We start from the raw sequence: 19,686 nt of genomic DNA, 5'->3' as shown, positions 1-19,686 counted from the left end.
CACTCCTAAGAACATTTCCTGAGAACAAGGGCATGCTCCTACAAACCCGCTGTATGATTATCACACTCAAGAAATTCAATGTTGATAAAATAATATTGACCATACAGGCCTTCTTCAGCTTCCTCCAGTTGTCATAATAAAGTCCTCTCTAACTCCCCCGGGCTTCCCTGGTAGCTCAGTAGTAAAGAATCCTCCTGCCAATGTAGGAGACGTGCATTCAATCCCTGGGTCGGGAAGAGTCCCTGGAGGAGGAAATGTCAACACACTCCATATTCTTGCCTGGGAAATCCCAAGGACAGAGGAGCCTGGTGGGCTACAGTCCGCGGGGTTGCAAAAGAGTCGGGCTTGACTAAACAACACACAATACAACACTAACTTCCCCACCTCTCCCTGCCCACTGGGCTTAATCAAAGCTCTGACTTGGCATTTAGCTGGGGGCCTAGAATTCAGCAGAGGAGCCAGACAGGCTACAGTCCATGGGGTCACAAGAGTCAGACACAACTTAGCAGCTAAGCCACCACCACCAGAATTTGGATCTCTTTTCTCTGGTTCTGTGATCCAGCAGCCTGGGGACTGGCCTCCAGCAAGGCACTTCTGGTGGGAACAGTTCTGGCTCTAAACTCAGAGGTTCTGGTAGAGTCCATGGGAGGGACCTGAACCCTACTTCAGGGCCCTAAGTGTCTTCCTAGGCCCTAGGGGTGCAAGCTGGGGCTTGCCCTGGAAGAACTGAGCCTCACAATAAACTATCTTCTGTTTATATCCCTTCCCCAGTGCCAGGCAAGGACTTGCCCATCAGTCCCTGAGATAACCCCTGGCGCTGGTACTGTTTTCTCCCCTTTTACAGTTGAAAGGAGTATCTGTTTTTCCCATCTGGCAAGGAGGCTGGTGATGGCCACATGCTGCCTCTAGGACTTTTGGGTGCCTGGTCAGTGTGAACCATGGCTGAGTCAGCCAGGACAGTGGCCGTCTCCTCCTCAGGACTCTAGGCTTGCTTCTCAGGACAGGCCAGTCTAGCCAGGGTCCCACAGTTATGAGCATCTCAAGCTGTGGCTCCACCCTGAAGTTGCTCTGATTGCCCTTGGATGGCACCTCCATCAGCTCCAGTGGTAGATAACGTCTCCCAGCTACCCACACTACTGCCAGTGTGCTGACCTTCGGTGCCCAAGGTTTTCTCAGCCTCAAAGCATTTACTTGTAGGGTATGGCAGGGGCTGTGATCTGCTCAGCTCTGGGTGGGGCCACAGAACTATTTGTCAACTCTTTACTTAGCTTTTTACAGTCTTGTCTTCAGCTAAGAGTCTGTAAATCAGCAGGCAGGTGGCCTCATCTTTATTTTCAGTCGAGGAAACTGAAGTGTAGTGACAAACCTCAAAGGCATCCTTTTGTAAGAAGAAACTCAGAAATGCAAGGAGTGCAAGCCCCTCCTTCTACTGTGAAGGAAACTGAGGCTCAGAGATCACCAGGTTTGATTCCTGGTTGCTCTGGGGAAGAAGGCATGTGAGGAGTCATCACTATCTGCGTCTGTATTTAGAGGCAGAAGTAGGATCAGAATCCCTGGTTGCTCTAAAGACCCTTTCCAGAAATTTCTGTGCCAAGGGGGAGGGGACAATGAATAATAACAGTGCTTTCCCCAGCTGGCTCAGTGGTAAAGAATTCGCCTGCTAATGCAGGAGACCCAGGATTGATTCCTGTGTTGGGAAGATCCCTTGGAGAAGGACATCGCAACCCACTCCAGTATTCTTGCCTGGGAAATCCCATGGACAGAGGAGCCTGGCAGGCTACAGTCCATGGGGTTACAAAGAGTCAGACAGGACTTAGCAACTAAACAACAACAGTAATAGTAACAGTCACTGACTGCTTGCCAAGTGCCAGACAGGGCTCTATGTACTTTAGAGCTATTAACTCATAAAATACAAAATTCCTGGGAGGTGCAGGTATTTTGATCCCCATCAGCTCATTTTATAAATGGCTTAAAGACCCCTAGATATTTGCTAGATGTCCCACAGCTGCTGCAGGAGGCAGCTCAGACTGGAACCACTTCCTGGAGTCCCAGAACTCTGATCTTAGGCAGGTAAGTGGTGTGGGCCTGCACATGCTGTATCTTAGAGTTCTTGGGACCTAAGGCCTGAGTAAACCTTTGCCGGGAGCAGAGAGCCCTGGTCGAGAATGGGCTGCGGTGGGAGGTCCTCTGGACAGAGGAAGGTGGGAGTTTGAACTCAAGCTCTTGCATTCATGTGATTTTGATGCAACTTGACCTCTAGGGTCCTCATTTTCTCACCGTAAAATGGGAAGAGTGCATGGGAGAAGTCTGGATTCTAATCCACACACAAGGACTTCAGTTTCCTCCTCTGTAAAATGGGAAGAGATATCTCTTGGCTGATGGCTGTGAAACTGTTTGTAAGCCATGTCTTTAAGGCGGTAAAGGACCTTAACTGGGGCTGGGCTCTCTCCCTGACACTTGATAAAATAATTTTGTGTCGTTTCAAAATTCACTTGGTATAAGAAGGGAATGTGAATGGCGCCTTCTCTCGGGGCCCTTTAGACCAGCAGCACTTCACCGGTCACTCCCCGCCCCCCACTTCGGGTTTCCTAGCCTCGGAGAGCCCCAAAGACTTTTCTCAGGGAAAGCGCATGGTTGGCCCCATGGAATCCACGTGCTAATCCGGCGTGCACAGGCTGGCTGGGTTACTCCCGGCCGGGAAGAAACCGTTCTGGGGGTGAGGGGGTGGAGAAGCAAGTGACGTCAGAGTCACGGCCTACCCTTCTTAAAGGCGCAGGCTCATAGCCCGTGTTCGTTTTTCTGTAGAGCAAATAATCAGTAAGCGAAAGAAAAGTTTTAAAGGCGAGGCAGTTGGTGGAGTCTCGGCTAACGGGGCTGGCCTGGGAGAAAAATTGAGTCTCCTGAGAAGCAGGATCGGAGACGTCGTTACAGGATTCACGCCAACCCGTGAATTCACGTCACCCCAGAGAGACAACTTGAGGGGAGGGGTTTGGTATTTGTCAACTTCGAATTCCGGGTTCTTAACTTTGACCCTCAGTTTCGTCTTCCGTAAAATGGGGAAGGCGAATAATAATCTATTTCTAAAAGTGTTGAGACGTAGAAATAGGTTTTGTGAGAGTAACCAACACAGAAATGTCGGTCCCCTTTCCCCCTACTCGATCCTATCTCAGTACAAAGAAGAAATCTGAGGCCCAGAGCGGCGTTGTAACTTGCCTAGGGTCACAAGGAGGTGGGACGAAGCCCAGGTTAAATCCAGATCTCCCAGGGGCTCCCGGGCCAGCCGTTCCTCGGGCCAGCCTGTCTGGCTCCAGTTGCTTACTCGTTAACTCCATCGCCCACACCCGCATGGTACCCCGCAGTTTGCCAAGTGGTTTTGGCGTTGCAACCTCGGTGGATTGTCTGTTAAACGGGGACGACCCTGTTTGATACGGTCGTCATGAAGTTGTAAAAACCTCAAAAAAGAGCCGGGTGGGTTGATGTTTGCCATCACTATCTGATCGCCCTCGCGATCGTGGAAGAATTGATTCAAATCTCTTCTGGCCCGCGAATGAAGAAAACCGGGGGAGTGCTTTACCTATGCTCGTCTGGAAAGTTTGCGGGAGCAGCGCTCTGCCGGGGTAATGGTGGGGTGGTGTTTGGGACAATAAGTTGTCGAGTACAGCCCTGCCGCCAGGTCGAGCGCGGCATGGAGACACGCGACCTTGGCGCGCGGGCGGGGCTGGGCATCAGCCGCGCGGGTTCAGGCTGGCGCGGGACTGGGAGGAGGCCGCGAGTGGGCGGGACGGCGTCACTCCGGGCAAACGGTCGGTCGGCCCGGGGGGCGGGGCCTCACAGGGCCAACCCGGGGCGGGGCGAGCTCGGCAGCTTTCCGAGTCGGCCTCGGTGCCGAGTGAGCGCGCGCGGAGCCCGCACCGGCGGCGGAGCCGCTATGGGTCCGCCCGGCCCCGGGCACCGCGCCGCTCGAGCACCGGCCTAGAGCCAGGTGGGCGGGACTGGACCAAGGCTGAGGGCCAAGCGGGAGGCAGAGGCGGGAGTTGGGTTCCTAGGGGTCCGAGGGAGCCTGAGCCGGGCGGGCCTGGGCTGGGGGCCGGGAGTCGCGGGCCGACCTAGTCGGCCCCACCCGGCGCTCCCTGCGCGAGGAGTCGGAACAGAATGTCTCTGAGGGGTGAAGAGCGATCTTGTCGTCCTATCCCTACTTCTAGCACTTTCGGCCTAGCCTACCCCCACCCCCACGCCACCGCCCCCGCTCGCAAGAGAAAGCAGAGAAATTTGTCTTTACCCTTCGGACCCGGGGCCTAGCCCTTCGGGCCTCGAGAGGACGGGTGCGGGGGAGGTCTGGGAGTCCTCACCTTCAGTCCCAGGAAAGGGGATGGACCCTTCGCCGCCCTCAGATTTGTTACCTTTCCCTCGCCGCGCGGCCTCACCTCTCCACGCTGTGTGCGTGACTCGAGGCTGGCATGCACCCATCTCGGGCCTGGGCGCTGGAGTTGGGGGCGGCTCAGGCGCTTTGATCGTTGGTCCCCAGGCCTGCCAGGGCACCTGCACTGAACTGGATCACAGTATGCCGGTGTGGCGAGGGAGAGGGAATGGCGGTGGGCCGTTAATGTCCATTAACTGATGGGTGACTCTCCCAGTTTCCTTGCTGACTATTCCCAGTATGACCTTGGCCCGGTCAACTCACCTCTCTGAGTATGTTCCCCACCCCCACGCCCCCAGCAAAGTGAAGCTGAGAATAACTGCTTTAGAAAGTGGTTGTGAGAAACTCATGCTCAGTGAGTGAATGGGGTGAGAGTCCCCGTAGTGTCCCCAGGCACCCCTGCTTCCTTTCTTCCCCTTCCTGACTCTGGTTTTTGCTCTAGTTGACACTTGCTTTTCAGAACTGAAGCTACAAGATGGCTGACCAGGACCCAGGGGGCATCAGCCCTCTCCAACAAATGGTGGCATCCGGCGCGGGGGCTGTGGTCACCTCCCTCTTCAGTAAGACCTGGGAAGGTGGGGTGGGAGCAGCTGGGGGCTTGGGCCAACCAGACGTTGACAAGTGACTTGGCTGTGGATGAGGGCTCAGGGAGGGGTCCTGAAGGAGCCTCCAGTCCTGCCCTTCTCCCTTAGTGACCCCCCTGGATGTGGTGAAGGTACGCTTGCAGTCTCAGCGCCCCTCAGTGGCCAGTGGTGAGTGTCTGACTTTGGAGCCAATGGGGGTACAGGGTTCCCCAGGGATGGGGTGCCTGGGGGCAGGTGGGGGACACTTCTGACTTGAGGTACCGTCTTGTGTTTTAGAGCTAATGCCTCCCTCCAGACTATGGAGCCTCTCCTACGCCAAATGTGAGTGCCCGCACCACGGTGAGCCTGTAAGGGTTCAGGGGAGGGAGTGTCCCAGTCTCTCAGGGCACATGGGGGCCTCACAGCTGTGGACTGGCACACACTTCTAGATCTTATCAGCCAGCTCTCTGTCCTACACTAGAATGTCCACCCAGGGACCCCAGGCTCCTTCCAGGGATGGGAGCTCACCACCTCCCTGTGAGGTTCCAGGGCCCTGTCTTTCTGATGCCCCCACCCCTTCCCCAGTGCCCTCCTCTCTCCGATCCACAGGGAAGTGCCTCCTGTACTGCAATGGTGTCCTAGAGCCCCTCTACCTGTGCCCAAATGGTGCCCGCTGTGCCACCTGGTTTCAGGACCCCACTCGCTTCACTGGTACCATGGTGAGGAGCAGCTGTGCCCCTGGATGGGTCTATAGGCATTCGGAGGGATACAGATTGGTAGGGCAGCAGACCCAGAAAACAGTGGGTAGCCTAAAGCACGTAGAGATGGCTAGTTCATTTTGGGAAGCGCTCCCCTGAGCGGGCAGGGCCTTCACGAGGTTTGAAAGGTGATTAGGAGTCTCTCCTGTTCCATGCTCAGTTGTGTCTGACTCTTTGAGACCCCATCGACTGTAGCCCACCAGGCTACTCTGCCCATGGAGTATTCCAGGCACCAGTACTGGAGTGGGTTGCTCTTTCCTGTCCCAGGTTATCTTTCCAACCCAGGGCTTGAACCCACGTCTCTTATGTCTCCCTCATTGGCAGGCGTATTCTTACCAGTAGCACTACCTGGGAAGCCCAAGTAGGAGTCTGTCTGGAGTCAGTTAGGGAGTTACACGTGTGCAGGCCCGAAGGGCTCCTGGGTAGAAGCAAGGGCGTTGGGAGGACCCAGCCTGGGCCACCCCTGCCACGAGCCTTGTTCATTTCATCCTTCCTCCTTTTGGGCTGCTGTCTGCATGACCAGGATGCTTTTGTGAAGATTGTGCGACATGAGGGTACCAGGACCCTGTGGAGCGGCCTCCCAGCCACCCTGTGAGCACCCCAGTTCTGCGGCTTACCTCCCCCGATCCCCCCATTCCGACCTCTTACTCCCAATGTTGGCTGGCTGAGTGGGGCCAGGGAACCTTGGGAGGTTTGGGAGCTTTGGAGAGTTTTGCCTAACCTATACACACCCCCAGGGTGATGACTGTGCCAGCCACTGCCGCCTACTTCACCGCCTATGACCAACTCAAGGCCTTCCTGTGTGGTCGAGCCCTGACCTCTGACCTCTACGCTCCCATGGTGGCTGGCGCACTGGCCCGCCGTGAGCACAGCCCTGGGCCCGCCATCTCCCTTTGACCATCCCCCCGTGCAGGAGCCCAGTCCAGACTCCCAACCTATGCCAGCCTTGGGGTGGGGGGATGTTCAAGGCCCCCAGACTCTGGGAGGGCTGCCACTGGGACCTGTGAGCTGACCCATCTTCCCATTCCCCGCAGTGGGCACCGTGACTGTGATCAGCCCCCTAGAGCTGGTGCGGACAAAGCTGCAGGCTCAGCATCTATCATACCGGGAGCTGGGCACCTGTGTCCGAGCAGCTGTGGCTCAGGGTGGCTGGCGCTCACTCTGGCTGGGCTGGGGTCCCACTGCCCTTCGGGATGTGCCCTTCTCAGGTAGGCACCTGGAGTGCAGGGGTTGAGGAGGGGCCCTAGAAGGACTACAACTAAAGCCCAGTTTTGCTACTACTAATCTATAAGTCATGTAACTTCTCTGAGCCATGAGTATCCATCTCACGTGTGAAGTGGGCCCCACGTTTTCATGAGACGCTTCCTGCCCAGGGCCTGTGAAATCCAGTGGCACATAGCATGCAGGCTTCATAATTGGGAGGGAGTAGTTGTGATGTAGGTCCGTGGGAGATGGGAGGTCTGCGCCTACCCCACTGCCCTCCCAGTCTCTAACGAGTGCACCCCCATGCCCCCAAGCTCTGTACTGGTTCAACTATGAGCTGGTGAAGAGCTGGCTGAGCGGGCTCAGGCCAAAGGACCAGACCTCCGTGGGCATCAGCTTTGTCGCTGGCGGCATCTCAGGGATGGTGAGTTGATCATGCTGGGAGTGAGGCCATTGATGTGTGCTTGAAGTGACCAAAGGGTTGTTGGAGATGTTCTGGAAAAGAATCTTTGCGTGCCTGTCCAGGGGTATGCTCACTCCATTCCCCTAGTGATATTCTAGCTAAGGCCAGGAGGCCCTGGTTGGATGCAAGGGATGAGGGTTCTGGGAATGGAGACAAGCCTGTCCCCACCCCACCAGGTGGCGGCCACCCTGACTTTACCCTTCGACGTGGTGAAGACTCAACGCCAGGTCGCACTAGGAGCAGTGGAGGCTCTGAGAGGTGAGGAGCCCTGGCTAGTGTGGGGCAGGGCAGGCGGGGTTGGGGGTGCCCAGCGGGGTCTTACTGGGCCTGGATTTGCAGTGATGCCCCTGAACACCGACTCCACTTGGCTGCTGCTACGGAGGATCCTGGCCGAGTCAGGCACCAGGGGCCTCTTTGCAGGTGGGCGTCTTTGTGTGTATGTCCACACCCTGGTGAAGTTGGTGCTCCCTGGGACTCGACCTCTGACCCTAGCCTCCCCCCGTGACTGCAGGCTTCCTCCCGAGGATCATCAAGGCCGCCCCTTCCTGCGCCATCATGATCAGCACTTATGAGTTCGGCAAAAACTTCTTCCAGAGGCTCAACAGGGAACAGCTTCTGAGCCCTTGAAAGGAGTGAGGGGACAAGGACCCTGCCTCTTCCACGGACAGGGTGGGGCAGGAGGAGACTGAGCCAAGTGCCTTTTCCTTCAGCACTGAGGGGAGGGGCTCATTTCTCTTTCCTCCCCACTCAGCCCCAGGGGTAGGGGAATGCCCCTCTGCACCCACCCAGAGCACCCCCCCAACCCCAACTGCTTCCTGTTCTTCCCCATTCCCCGGCCCTGAGAATCATCACTTTGTCCCCTCAAGTTCAAGACCAAATCTGCTCACTTCTCCCCTCCTTTCCCTGTGGGTTTGCTGTAAGTGAGCTTGTCTCTAGGAGCCACAAAACCCTGGGCTGGTGTAGTCTGCATCCACCCCTGTTAGTTTGTTGAGTCTAAAGATGATAAACTTCTTTCCAGTGCTTGTGATTGCAGGAGGTGTCTGGGGTGGGTGGGAAAACAGGGCTTGGTGAGCGATTTGCACAGAAGAGGCCTGGAAGGGACCTTGACGTTGGCTTTGGCTGACCAGGTGGCATCCCTGTAGAGGAGCCCTCCTGCGATGTTATGAGAAGTGGTGGGGGTGAGACCTTTACCCAAGGGCACACTTAAGTGATAACCCAGGAAGGAAGGTGGCTTCAGTGCCAGGCTTTGGCCTAACGGAAGAGTCTGGACCTGTAGGCCGAAGCGGAATTGCTCGGGATAATGGGTGGGAAATGGGGCCCTGCCAGGGCTTGCCTTCTCCATCTCTGCCCCACCTCCAACTCCCTGCCCAGGATGTCCAACATCTTCTCTGCCTGGGGTAGATGAGTTATCCAAGGGGCCCTTAACACATTTTGGTGTTTCCCTGGGCTGGCCTACTATTTCAGACACTTCATACCAAAAGCCACCCGCTCCCTGAATTATTCCAACCAGTCTGTTCCTAGGGTTTAGCGGGTCCAGCATCACCTGGTTGTGGGCCCAGCACTAACTCCACCACATTCTGCCAACCTCAGGAGCGGGCCCCCTGTCCCAGCCCCTCCACAGACAAGGCCGCCCTCAGTCCTCTGGTTTTTATTTGCCTGATACCCTCATAGCTGCCCCCCGCCCCCAGCCAGGGGGCTGAGAAAGGAGTGACTCCAGGGCATACACAGGGGCAGACGAAAGAGGCATGGGAGGTGGGGCTGCTGAGGCTGGGCCGCCAGCCCGAGGAGGGTGGGGTGATGAGCGAAGGAGAGTCCAGCTGGGAGCTAACCAGGCATCGGGGTCACCGGAAGAAGCAGCTTCCTGAGGGCTCCCCGTGGCCTTGGTGCCCCTGCCTCTCAGCCCCAGCGGCCTCCCTCTGCAGCTCCGGCCTCCGTGGGCAAGAAGCTGAACTGGGCTAGAAGCAAAGGGTGTCTCCAGAGAGACTCCTGGCTGAGTGGCAGCGTTCTCTGGAGGGTGGCCTGGGTTGGGGAGGCTCTGAGGAAGGGCAGCAGGTGGGGCTGGCGCTGCCCACGCCGCTCCTCAGCTGGGGCTCAGTGCCGGGCTGCCCTCGGGACTGTCGCTCACCAGGCACTCGTTGGATTTGAAGCTCGCCAGGGACTTGCAGCTGGGGATGGAGGCCAGGGAGCCGCAGAGGCCCAGCATGGAGGGCGTGGGGTCCTTCCCTGGGGAGAGAGGGCGGGTGAGGCCTCCGCAAGTGAGTGGTGGGCGGTGCTCGGGTGCAGGCAGCGAAGGGACAGCCCTCGGGTCACCCGCCAGGAGACCCTCATTCCTGGAGTGCTGGCCTTTTGCAGTGAAGCCCGGGAACAGCACCTGGCGCTGTCATGCACAGAGCTGGGGACAGACACTGTATTGGAATCGTCACTTTCTGTCTCTGTCTCCCCCTGAGGGTTCATCGTCTCTTTGTCCGTTTATTAAACACGTGGTGAGCACTTGTTCGGTTCCAAGTGCGGGGGATACAGAGAGCGGACGAGACACGGTCCCTGCCCTCACGGAGCTCACAGTCTGGTGGGGAGACAGACACACGGACAATCACAGACACAGTGTGGCGGGGTTCCACGGTCCATAGCCTGCCTCGTCTCAAAGAAGTTCTAGGGTCATCCAGTGCGGTGTGGATTTTAGAAAGAAAAGACAGGCGGTCCAGGCACCAGGGAAACTAGGGTGGGAAAGCCAGGTGAAGCCAAGGAGGGAGGGCAACACAAAATGCATGCGTTGAAGTCCTGGACATTCGCTTGAAGGGAGCCACTAATTTGTTTCTGAGCTTCCTGGCAGCCAAAGAGAAGGGGGAAACAATGGTCAGGCAACTGGTTCATAGAGCGCAGGAAATAAGAGCAAAATAGTTAGAGAACTCCCGAAGGATCTGTAGGGCCTTTGTGGGGCCTTTGAGGATGTAATGGGGCCCTCACCATTTGCCAACACTGGTGACTGTTCTAATCAGCACCCCCATTTTACAGATAAGAAGGGCTCAGCAAGGTGGACTCAATGACCAAGCTCCCATGACCAGAGAAGTCACGGCTGGGATTTGTGCCAGGGTCTGCCTGATACCCCAAACCAAGCTCTCAGTTGCTGTGCTAAGCTCCCAGGCAGGGTGGAGTGAATGAGGGAAATGGCTAGGGCCTGACTACAAGCCCCAAGGCCTGGCCTCAGCCCTTCTGGAGTGGGTACTGGGTGCTGGATTGGGGGGCTCACCGATGGGGCCCCAGGGCTCCTCGTCCCGCTTGCCCTCTCCCAGGCGCTGAGAGTCTGAGCTTAGACTGGCTTCAGCAGATAGGGGCTCCGTGCTCATGAAACTGTGTCTGTGACAAAGCAGAGAGAGAGCCAGTGGGCGGACAGAGGCCCACAGCTCCTAGCGCCCCTCTTCTGTAGGAGAGGCGGGACCAGCACTGAGCCCAGGCTGAGTCTGGCTGGGGCTTACCTCCGGTAGAGCTTGGGGTTGTTGGCACCCTCGGCCCCACTGAGTGTGCCCAGTGATGGCCATTGGTTGACCAGGCGTGTGGTGAGGTCCTTGGAACCCTGGGCCAGGGGAGCGTGGTCACCAGGGATCAGACCTGTCCTGGGATGGGGAGGGGGGGTCAGGCCTGGCTGGAAGAGGGAGCAGAAGTGGGGAAGAGGGGCTCAGAGAGAGGTGCGGGGAGGGGCTAGGATTGAAACCTGGGTGGCAGAAACATTGCGAATGTTGAGAGTCAGTGGGGCAGATCCTGGGAGTCAGTGGAGTGTACTGGGGGGTCACAGGGGTGATAGGAATTAGTGCACTTATGTTGAGGTTTAGCGGAATAATGAGATGTGGAGTCAGGGTGGTGGGCAGGGGGTTGCAGAGCAGGGCAGGGATCATGAAGAATAATGGGGTGTCAGGGGATCAGGCTGAGAGGCCTCAGGTGATGAAAACGTTTAAAGAGGAACTGTTAGAAGGATGGGTAGAAGTGAGGTTGGGGTCACTGTGCCTGATAATGCTCAGTGGGCCTACATTGCTGTTCAGATGTGTTGAACAGAGGGAATGATGCAATCATGTTGAAGGGCGTTGAATACTATTAATTAGAGATGCTTGTGAGTAATATTGGGGCTCCTGTAGTGCCGGAATCCCAGGAGTACTGCTGAGTGGCCATTCTAGCTGGTGTCGCGTAGCTGAGGATGAAGTGGGAGCCGGCTTGGGGCGGGGGTGGGGGAGGGGGTGGGGCGGGTCTTAATGTTGAGAATAAAGCTAGGTTGCCCGGGGAGGGGGCTCTCAGGGTGGTGGTATCGGGCTCAGTGGTCTGATGTTGGTGGATGGTATCAGGAAAGGTGATGTTAGAGTCAGCGGGGGCGATGTGGTCGGGGTGGCGGGGGACCGGGGTCAGGGCCGCGACGGCGGCACTCACAGCTGCTCCTGGAGCTCCAGGATCACGCCTTCCAGCTCCCGCTTCTCCCGCTGGTTCTGCGCCGCCGCCTCCTCCAGCTGTAGTTGCAGCCGCCGGTTCTCCGCCTCCAGGTCCTTCAGCTGCGACTCGCGCAGACGCACCAGCTCCTCCAGGTAGCCCTGCGGGGCGCCGGCTCAGCCCGGGCGGCGAAAGAAGGGGGTCCCCGCGGCCGCCCGCCCCGCCTTCTGCCCGGCTCGCCCCGCTCACGCCCCGCCCACACCGCGCGCCGCGCACCTTCTGCGCGTAGACAATGCGGAACTTCTGTTCCATCTTGTGCCACTTGCTGTACCAGCTGTCCTCGTCGGTGACGAGCGGCAGGTACGGGTGCTCGGGCGAGTTGTCCTCGCTCGTGCTGCTCTCGGCGCTGTGCCGCTCCTCCTCGTCCGTCAAGTAGTCGTAGCTTGAGGGAGGAAGCAGTTACACAGCCAAGGTTACACAGTTACACCGACAAGCCTCCTGGGCCGGGGGCGGGGGGCGGGGAGGGGGGCGGCATGATGCCCAGACCGCTTGCCTCCCGGCCGCCATCCCCACCCCTCAGGGCGATTGTCTGTCCGCACCCACCCACCTCCGTAACAATCGGGCTGCTCACCTCTGAGTGAACTTTAGGTAGGGCGTATAGTCGATGACCACGGGGGTCTTCCCGTCCAGCACTTCGCCCTTTAGGCAGAAGCTGGAGGCAGAGCAGCCACAGGGTAGGGGGCAGGTATGAGAGGATGGGAGTGTGGACTTTCGCAGAGAAACAACCCCAATCCCACGGTCACGGCGACCGCCACCGCCACCCAGACCCCACCTGAAGTCTATGGCGCTCAGTCCGATCAGCATCCCAGTGAGGACCGTGGCTTCCTCCCGCATCATGATGGCTCCTGAGTCGTAGAAGCGTCTGTGGGGAGGAGGGAGGTACCGGCAATGTAGTCTTCCCAAGGAGCCCCACACCTCAGGGCTTCTGTTGGTTTATCACAAACCTTGCCGGGAGGAAGGAGGTGTCTTTTTTCCTGCTCACCCCTCACTGTGTCTCCTCCTCAGGCTGGGGCCCACTGGGGATAGCGCCTGTGTCTCCCACCTATTAAAACGCGTGTCCCGGGAGATTCGACCTCCATCCCTCTGAACTACCCCTTCTCCACCAAGTACAGAGTCACCCAGATCCTTAAAATCAGGAAACAAGTCCTAAACAGTGCTTGGCATATAGTGAAATGTTAGTCTCTCAGTCGTGTCCCACTCTTTGCAACCCCATGGACTATAGCCTACCAGGCTCCTCTGTCCATGGGATTCTCCAGGCAAGAATACTGGAGTGGGTTGCCATTCCCTTCTCCAGGGGATCTTCGCGACCCGGGAATAGAACCCAGGTTTCCTGCATTGTAAGCAGATTCTCTACCATCTGAGCTACCAGGGAAGTATTCTGGCATACAGTCGATTTTTAAAAATAATGTGAATCCTGAAATGTGAGGACACACCAGAGATACAGTGCAGCTAAAAACATCAGGTTGGGTGTGACCACGTGGTGGGTAACAAAGCACATGGCCCCACTGTACCCATTTTCCCCTTTGGCACATCTTGCCTGTGACCCTGCCTCCCAGACCCAATGTCTCTGCAGACCCACAGTGCACGGACCGGAACTCTGTAGTCCATGGGTAGCAAGTACAGTACTGCTGCTGTTTGCAGAGCAGGTAGAGCTGTGTGCTATAGGTCATGGAACGAGGCCAACAAGTAAAATAATACATAGTTGAGGCTTGTCCAGAGCTGTGTGTGTGAGACCAGCACTGGGGTCATGGGGGATAATGAACTTGACTTGGAAGAGATGATGGTGGTGCTGAAAGTGTGTTCTGGGAAGGGCTGGCCCAGCTGACGGGTGGATGGTCTGGGAGAGGGAAACTAGCAGTGCATGCTGGTAGTTGTAGTCCAGATACTGAAGGTTGCTGTGGCAACTTAAGGATCAAACGTGTTTAGGCAATGAATGTACACCCTGAGACTTGTGGTCCACACTGATTGAGGGGGTCTGACCTGGTGGTCCGAGTGTCCCGCAGGGCTGTGGTGATGTATTCCGACATGCGTTTCTCCATCAGTGCCACCCGGATCCATGCCCGGCCCTGGAAAACACATTCACTTTTACCGGCTGCCCCAGAGGGACCCACGTGTGTGCCCCTGGGTCTGGACCTCCTGTGGCCCTTCTCCCCAGTGCCTGTGGGCTGGGGCGAGGACCAAGGAGCAAGCAGCCCCTCTGTATCCAGAGGAGGGGGCAGCTGCCCTCCTGCCCGCTGCAGGCCCCTCACCTTGGCCCGGGCAGTACTGATGTTTTCCATGTTCTCAATGCTGCTCACACAGTTGTTGGGCACTTTGCTGCAGGCCAGGCGGATGTAGTCCCAAAAGCCTCGCTGCCCATCTGAGCTGAACCAGCTCACCGGACCTGCTGGGGCACAGGCTGAGCCAGGGCAGGGAGCGGGCTCAGCAAGACCAGGGAGTTTGGAGAGGGTCCATGTAATGGGGCATCCACATGCATAAATAAAAGCAGCCATGCACATGCATCACGCCTACCCCAAACAGACATACCCACACATGCATATACACACAAGGCTCACTGCTGGGGCTTGTGGGTACCCCTTGTATTGTGCCCCCCCTTCCCAGCTCTGTGCTTGAGCTTCTGTGCATGATCTAGAATTGGGACCAGGGTCAATGATGGGGTTCAGACAGCCACAGAGTAGATCAGAAGGGGGTAGCTGGGAGCAATAGGGGACAGGAACCTGGACCCACCTTTGAAACGGTGGCTGAGGATCTGCTCCAAGATGGCTGCAAAATTCACAAACTCCTCGGATGAGTCATCGATGGGCTCCGTTGTGTACTTCTCCAGCAGGGTTTTCACGGAGAACCTGGGTGAGAGGGAGGGAGAAGGGGCAGTGGGGTGTCAGGTGAGAAGACAGGGTAATGGGGGTAAAAGGCAGGATAAGAAGAGATCACCAGGAGCATGGATGTGGTAGGGAGGCAGAGGGAAAGAGGGTGGGGGACAAGTGAGGCTGTAGTGACCAGAGAGGGGCTGTGATGTGAGTGAGTAGGGTGGCAGATGGGAGATTGATTGACAGAGTGGGTGATGGAGAGGTGACAGGCAGAGAAGGGAAGCTTCAGGAACAAGGTATGAGAGGGGATGAAACAACAGGTAGAAGGATGAGGCGCTTAGAGCCAGGGGGCCAGCCCAGAGCCTCTTCCTGATCACCCACCCTTTGGAGTTGCATTCTCTCTGTCAGAGAAGGGTGGGGGTTGGCTCGGAGGTGGGAGCTGCTTTGTGCCCCTGTCCTGAGCTGCCTTCTGCCATTGCTAGAACGTCTCCAGTCCCTTCTGGGGTGGGGGTGGGGTCACCTGTGCCAGAGCATGTGAGTTGCACCAAGCACATGGAGCGTGGGCATGGATGGGTGGCCAGGTGGACCCCCAGCACACGGATGCTCCCCTTCCCCCTTTTCCTTCCTAGCTCGGCCACCCACACACCAGCTGCCCAGAACCAGGCAGTGCAGAGCTGGGCTGGGGGAGGCGCAGGGTGCGGGTCTGACACACACAGTGGGTGGGAGGGGTTACTGGCAGCATCTCTAGAAGGGGGCTTGAGGGCCTGGACACCTGGCCTCTCAGAGAGGAAAGAAGCCAAGGGAAGCCAATGGGGCTGAGAGACTGGAGCCCAGCAGCCCCCACCCTCCCTCCAATCCACCCAGAGCCTGGGCTCCCTCTGCAGTCCCTACGCCTGCAGTCTCCACCTGCCATCGCTGCAGTGGGGTGGGGCAGGGATGAGGACGTGGTTCCCAGCATCCCATCATGGCCCCTCTGTGGGTGGTACAGCAGGGGGGATGTATCCAGGGACATGGGGGCTGCTTGGAACCATCCTTCTTTCTCTAAGCTCATCCAGTCCTGTAATGTGCCAGCGCTATACTCTGTATGTCATTTCATCTATCCCGACAGCCTTGGGAGGAAGGTCCTCTTAGTATCACCATCACCCCGATTTTACAGATAAGATAACTGAACGGTCTAAGAGATTGCCTGATCTGTTCAAAGTTACACCACTTGTGAGGCGTCAACAAGTATGTCTGATCCCAATGCCCTTGCTCTTTCTGGGGCCTCCTGGTGGATGTCAGGATCAGTGAGGCCCCAAGCAGCCCCTGCCTCCTCCACACTCTGTCCTCCACTCCGTGCTCCAGCCCTCAAACACTGGCCTCCAAGGCTCTAGGCCAATGGCACAACTAAGCCCACAGACCTCACTCCCTTCCTTTGAGTTGGTCTGGCCTGAGATAAGAGTCAGGTCAGTGCTGGGGTTGTACCAAGGGAGGCAGCCTGGATGGACTCAAATCCTGTGTCCTGGTGGTGCCTTTGTGGCCTTGGACACGTCACTCAGTCTCTCCAAGGCCCATATTCCCCAGGTGTAAACAAGAATAATAGTACCTGTCTCATCAAATTTTGGTTCAAATTCTGGGAAAAGTCTGGGAGAAGGTGAGTGAGCAAGCCATGGGGCAGGGGTGGTAAAGTACTGGGCCATTAATGGCATAGCCAGAAGGAGTCTGTGTTTAGGCCATTATCTGGACTTTATTATACAGCCCTGCTCCTGTGATGTCTTCTGGTCATTTGGGTCAGACCTCAGTGGGGGCCTGTGGCTGGTTTCAGCATGGCAGCCATCTGCCATCTGTCCTCAGGGGTGCTGTGGTGCTGGTCATTGCCCCCAGGAGCCCCATGGTGTGTTCCCTGCTCAGAGGTGCAGTGGCTGCTGCAGGTTACCATGGAGACAGGGCAACCAGGGCCCAGGGGAGCCCTCGGCCTGCTAAAGGGAACTGTTCCCGGAGCTGGAGGCAAACCACGTGACTGTGATGAGGCGGCAGGGGCCGGAGGGGTTTCTGAGCCTCTGTCATGCTCCCAATCCCCCCTGCCAACTCTGTCCCTCACATTCCAGCTCTAACCCCACTTCCAGTCCCCCAGAATGTCTGCTTCTACAGCTGAGGCCCAGGGGCGTTTGTCTCTTCCCTACACTTTCAACAGTCCCAGCTGTCCTGGAAGGCAAGAGAAGGAAGAAGAACCTAGGAGCTCAAGAAAGATGAGAGGGACAGGAAGGATGGCATCGGAACAGGCTGTTTTCATGTGCCAGGTACTGTACTAGGTTCCAACATGCATCGTGTCATGACCATTCCTTGGTGTGACTGTTACATCTACGATGGAGATGGTGAGACACCCAAGGCTCAGAGTGGTTAGGAGACTTCCACAAGGTGGTACAGCTAATAACTGAAGAAGAGCCTGAACCCAGGACCGTCTGTGTTTTACACTGGCAGGGCCTGGGAGGTGAGCATGGAGGCAGAGGCCTGCATTTGGGCTGGGCCACTGCCACACTCATTCCTTCTCTAACGTTCCAGGCATTTTTACAGAGGTCATGTGTGCACAGCACCATGCTAGGCACTGGGGATATAATGGTATGAGACAGACGTAGTAGAGCTGAGTGTGCACCCAAGAACCTGGGAGAGTTATAGGAGACTGACCCAGGGCATCAGGTGGGCACTGATCCCTGGGGGAAGGAGCAGGACCAAGACTGGTATGCAGGCAGGTGGGTCTGGCAAGGGAAGACAGCTGAGCCCTCAGAGGTGGCGTTGGGCAGAGGAGAGATTGCAGGTGGAGAAGGCAGCTGGCAGGGGGCTCCAAGGGGGAGAAGAGTGCAGGTAGGGGGTGAGGACTGGTCATTCCTGGCTTCAGGGCAGGGAGAGTGAGCCACTGCAGGGCTGGGGAGTGGGAAGGTTCACTTTCTGGGCCCCAAGAAAGCGGGCAAGTCTTCCCAACACTGCGACAACCCCACCCTTGGGAACCAAGGGCTCGGCCCTCCCAATCTCTTCCCCTTGAACCTGGGAGAACCCAGCTTCTGTGGTCAGGCCCTCACTCCTTCCCACCACAGGGGCAGTGCTGTGTCTTCACTGGATGGATGCCAGGACTTCACCTACATGCCTGGTTGACCCTGCCATGGGCTGCAACTGCCCAGAGATGGAGGAGGGCACCACCCCTGCTCCAGGATTTGAGCATTGGGAAATCTCCCAGAAAAGCCCTACCCCACAGAGGCCAGGTTGGAAGGGGTGGGAGTGAGGACATGCTTGGAGGGCGTTCATTCCCCTCTCCCATCAGTTCTCCTCTGCCCACCCAGCTCCCGCCCCCAGCAAGGGAGCCAGCCCTCCCCACCCCTCCCCTCACAGACAATGTCACTTCCTGGTTCTCACAGGAAGCTGCAGTGCCAATTAAACACCCCTCACCCTCCAGGCCCCAGGCTGGGCACAGGCCTGGCCTGGCCTGGCCTAGAAGGGTAGGGACCAGACCTCCAGACCCTCTCCAAGCCTGGGTCTGAGGATAGCGGACGCGTGCTCCTCAACCCTGTGCTGCTTCCCTTTTCTTCGCGTCTGCTGTGCATCCTCGCATCCAGCAGGCCCCGTTGCCTCTCCTTGACCACCCCACCCCCGCCCGCCGGCGGTGCCCACCTGCACACGGTGATCAGGTTCCTGCGCTCCACGGCCACATTGCGGGAAGACGCTTTCTTGGAGGACAACCCCAGAGCCATGGTGGTCTGGACAAAGCTCGCTTCCATCCAGATGTGTGGCCACTGCTGCCGCCGCCAGCTGCCCCTCACCCTGCCCGGCGCCCCGGCCCCCCCACCGCCGGATCACCGCTGGGCCTTCTGCCCGCCGGGGCACATCGACCCCTCCACGGCCATCCTTCAGCCGCTGCGCGTGTTGCCCGGCCCCCTGGCTCCCTCCCCCGGCGGCGATTCCGAAGCAAAACAAGGCCGGGGAGGGAACTCTCCGAGGTGCTGAGCCGGGGCCCGTCACCCCCTCCCCTAGCTGCCCGCCCCCCTCGGCCGGTGACGTCAAAGCCCTCGAGCCCCGCCCCCCGGCAGGCCGGGGACCAATCCGCAGAGGGTGCAGGATTTGGAGGGGGCGGGTAGGGGAGGGGGAAGGGGCCTCAGGGAGCGCCTAGAGGGTCCCAGGAAGAGGCAGCGATGGGAAGGAAGAAAGGGGGCTTCTGGCTTGCCCTCCACCTCCAGGCTCAGAGCCTAGGACCCCACGTCTCGCGTCTCTGCGTCCCGACGTCTCTACTCCCTTGTTTCTGACCTCTGATTAGTGGTGTCTATCTCAGATGTCTTCTCATTTCTCCTCACCTTTATCCCGGCCCCCTCCGCCCACCCGTTGTCTATCGGCATTCCCAGCGAGGCCAGGCCAGGTCTGCGTTCAGAGACCCTGGAGACCAAGGAGCAGTCGGAAACTGCGTATCTGTCTGCCCCCGGGCTTGGTTCGTCTGCGCCAGCCGGCAGAGTCCACCGCTGTAGGGTGGGGGATGGGAATCCAGAATAAGCCGTAGGAGCCCTGCGCCTGGAACCCCTCGGGACAGAGTGGAGAGTAGACTGGCAGCTAAAGGCCTGGGCTCTGTGGAGGTTCCCAGCCGTAGAGCTGATGCCCATAGTGGTGCCAAGTAACTGCTTCTGAGTCCTACCTCCTCACACCACCCCAGAGGCAGCTGGTTTGAGGATTAACCCCTTGGCTGCTAGAACTGCTGCAGGGTCCATCAACCCTCTCTTCAAGGCCAGAAAAGCTGGTTGCATCCATTTTCCGTGTTTTTTTTTTTTAATTGAAATATAGTTGATTTACAGTGCTGGTTGCATCTTTTAGGGAAGGTGGGGGAAACAAACAGAGGGACAGTCTAGCTTCCCATACTACCCGTTGCTCTCTCACATCACTGCTCCCACATGCTCCATTCCTCTATTCCTCTATTTAGCCTGTTGTCTTTCAACCACTGAAATCCCCAGCTCCCACAGAAAGGCTTTCTGTGTTGATCACAAGAGCTTCA

General features: G+C 57.6%; 2 protein-coding genes across 4 annotated transcripts; one reads left to right on the top strand and one right to left on the bottom strand.

Moving 5' to 3' along the window:
• Positions 1 to 3,835: 3,835 nt before the first annotated feature.
• SLC25A39 (solute carrier family 25 member 39) lies at positions 3,836 to 8,424 on the top strand. 2 transcript variants are annotated; one of them, XM_070389936.1, is made up of 12 exons: positions 3,836 to 3,982; positions 4,878 to 4,977; positions 5,110 to 5,169; positions 5,278 to 5,322; positions 5,590 to 5,699; positions 6,262 to 6,329; positions 6,476 to 6,600; positions 6,773 to 6,946; positions 7,256 to 7,365; positions 7,581 to 7,662; positions 7,744 to 7,824; positions 7,916 to 8,424. In XM_070389936.1, exons 2-12 carry the CDS (start codon positions 4,893 to 4,895, stop codon positions 8,029 to 8,031), a joined length of 1,056 nt encoding a protein of 351 aa, XP_070246037.1. In that variant the 5' UTR covers positions 3,836 to 3,982; positions 4,878 to 4,892; the 3' UTR covers positions 8,032 to 8,424. The 2 variants fall into 2 exon arrangements, with proteins under 2 accessions (XP_070246037.1, XP_005907750.1); XM_005907688.3 differs by having other exon boundaries at positions 5,566 to 5,699.
• Positions 8,425 to 9,431: 1,007 nt separating this feature from the next.
• On the bottom strand, positions 9,432 to 18,590 carry RUNDC3A (RUN domain containing 3A). Of its 2 annotated transcripts, none has more exons than XM_070389933.1 (11): positions 18,324 to 18,590; positions 14,602 to 14,717; positions 14,124 to 14,272; positions 13,855 to 13,940; positions 12,647 to 12,736; positions 12,446 to 12,526; positions 12,091 to 12,256; positions 11,818 to 11,975; positions 10,878 to 11,015; positions 10,652 to 10,758; positions 9,432 to 9,627 (listed from the first exon to the last, which is right to left on the bottom strand). In XM_070389933.1, the coding sequence occupies exons 1-11, from the start codon at positions 18,428 to 18,430 to the stop codon at positions 9,485 to 9,487; spliced, it is 1,341 nt and encodes a 446-aa protein (XP_070246034.1). In that variant the 5' UTR covers positions 18,431 to 18,590; the 3' UTR covers positions 9,432 to 9,484. The 2 variants fall into 2 exon arrangements, with proteins under 2 accessions (XP_070246034.1, XP_070246035.1); XM_070389934.1 differs by lacking the exon at positions 9,432 to 9,627 and adding an exon at positions 10,090 to 10,227.
• Between the last annotated feature and the right edge of the window lie 1,096 nt (positions 18,591 to 19,686).

The sequence above is a fragment of the Bos mutus genome, chromosome 19 (genome assembly GCF_027580195.1).
Source record: "Bos mutus isolate GX-2022 chromosome 19, NWIPB_WYAK_1.1, whole genome shotgun sequence".
NCBI classification, from domain to species: Eukaryota; Metazoa; Chordata; class Mammalia; order Artiodactyla; family Bovidae; genus Bos; species Bos mutus.
The sequence above is the reverse complement of the archived record's forward strand: the minus strand, read 5'-3'. Positions and strand labels throughout refer to the sequence as shown.

Excerpts from the sequence above, each read along its gene's own strand:
- SLC25A39 (XM_005907688.3), top strand. The coding sequence starts at position 4,893 with ATGGCTGACCAGGACCCAGGGGGCATCAGCCCTCTCCAACAAATGGTG. Across the intron at positions 4,978-5,109 it reads TGTGGTCACCTCCCTCTTCA|TGACCCCCCTGGATGTGGTG; the intron begins GTAAGACCTGGG and ends CTTCTCCCTTAG. Across the intron at positions 6,330-6,475 it reads AGCGGCCTCCCAGCCACCCT|GGTGATGACTGTGCCAGCCA; the intron begins GTGAGCACCCCA and ends ACACACCCCCAG.
- RUNDC3A (XM_070389933.1), bottom strand. The coding sequence starts at position 18,430 with ATGGAAGCGAGCTTTGTCCAGACCACCATGGCTCTGGGGTTGTCCTCC. Across the intron at positions 13,941-14,123 it reads TCAGTACTGCCCGGGCCAAG|GGCCGGGCATGGATCCGGGT; the intron begins GTGAGGGGCCTG and ends TGTGTTTTCCAG. Across the intron at positions 12,527-12,646 it reads CTGAGCGCCATAGACTTCAG|CTTCTGCCTAAAGGGCGAAG; the intron begins GTGGGGTCTGGG and ends CTCTGCCTCCAG.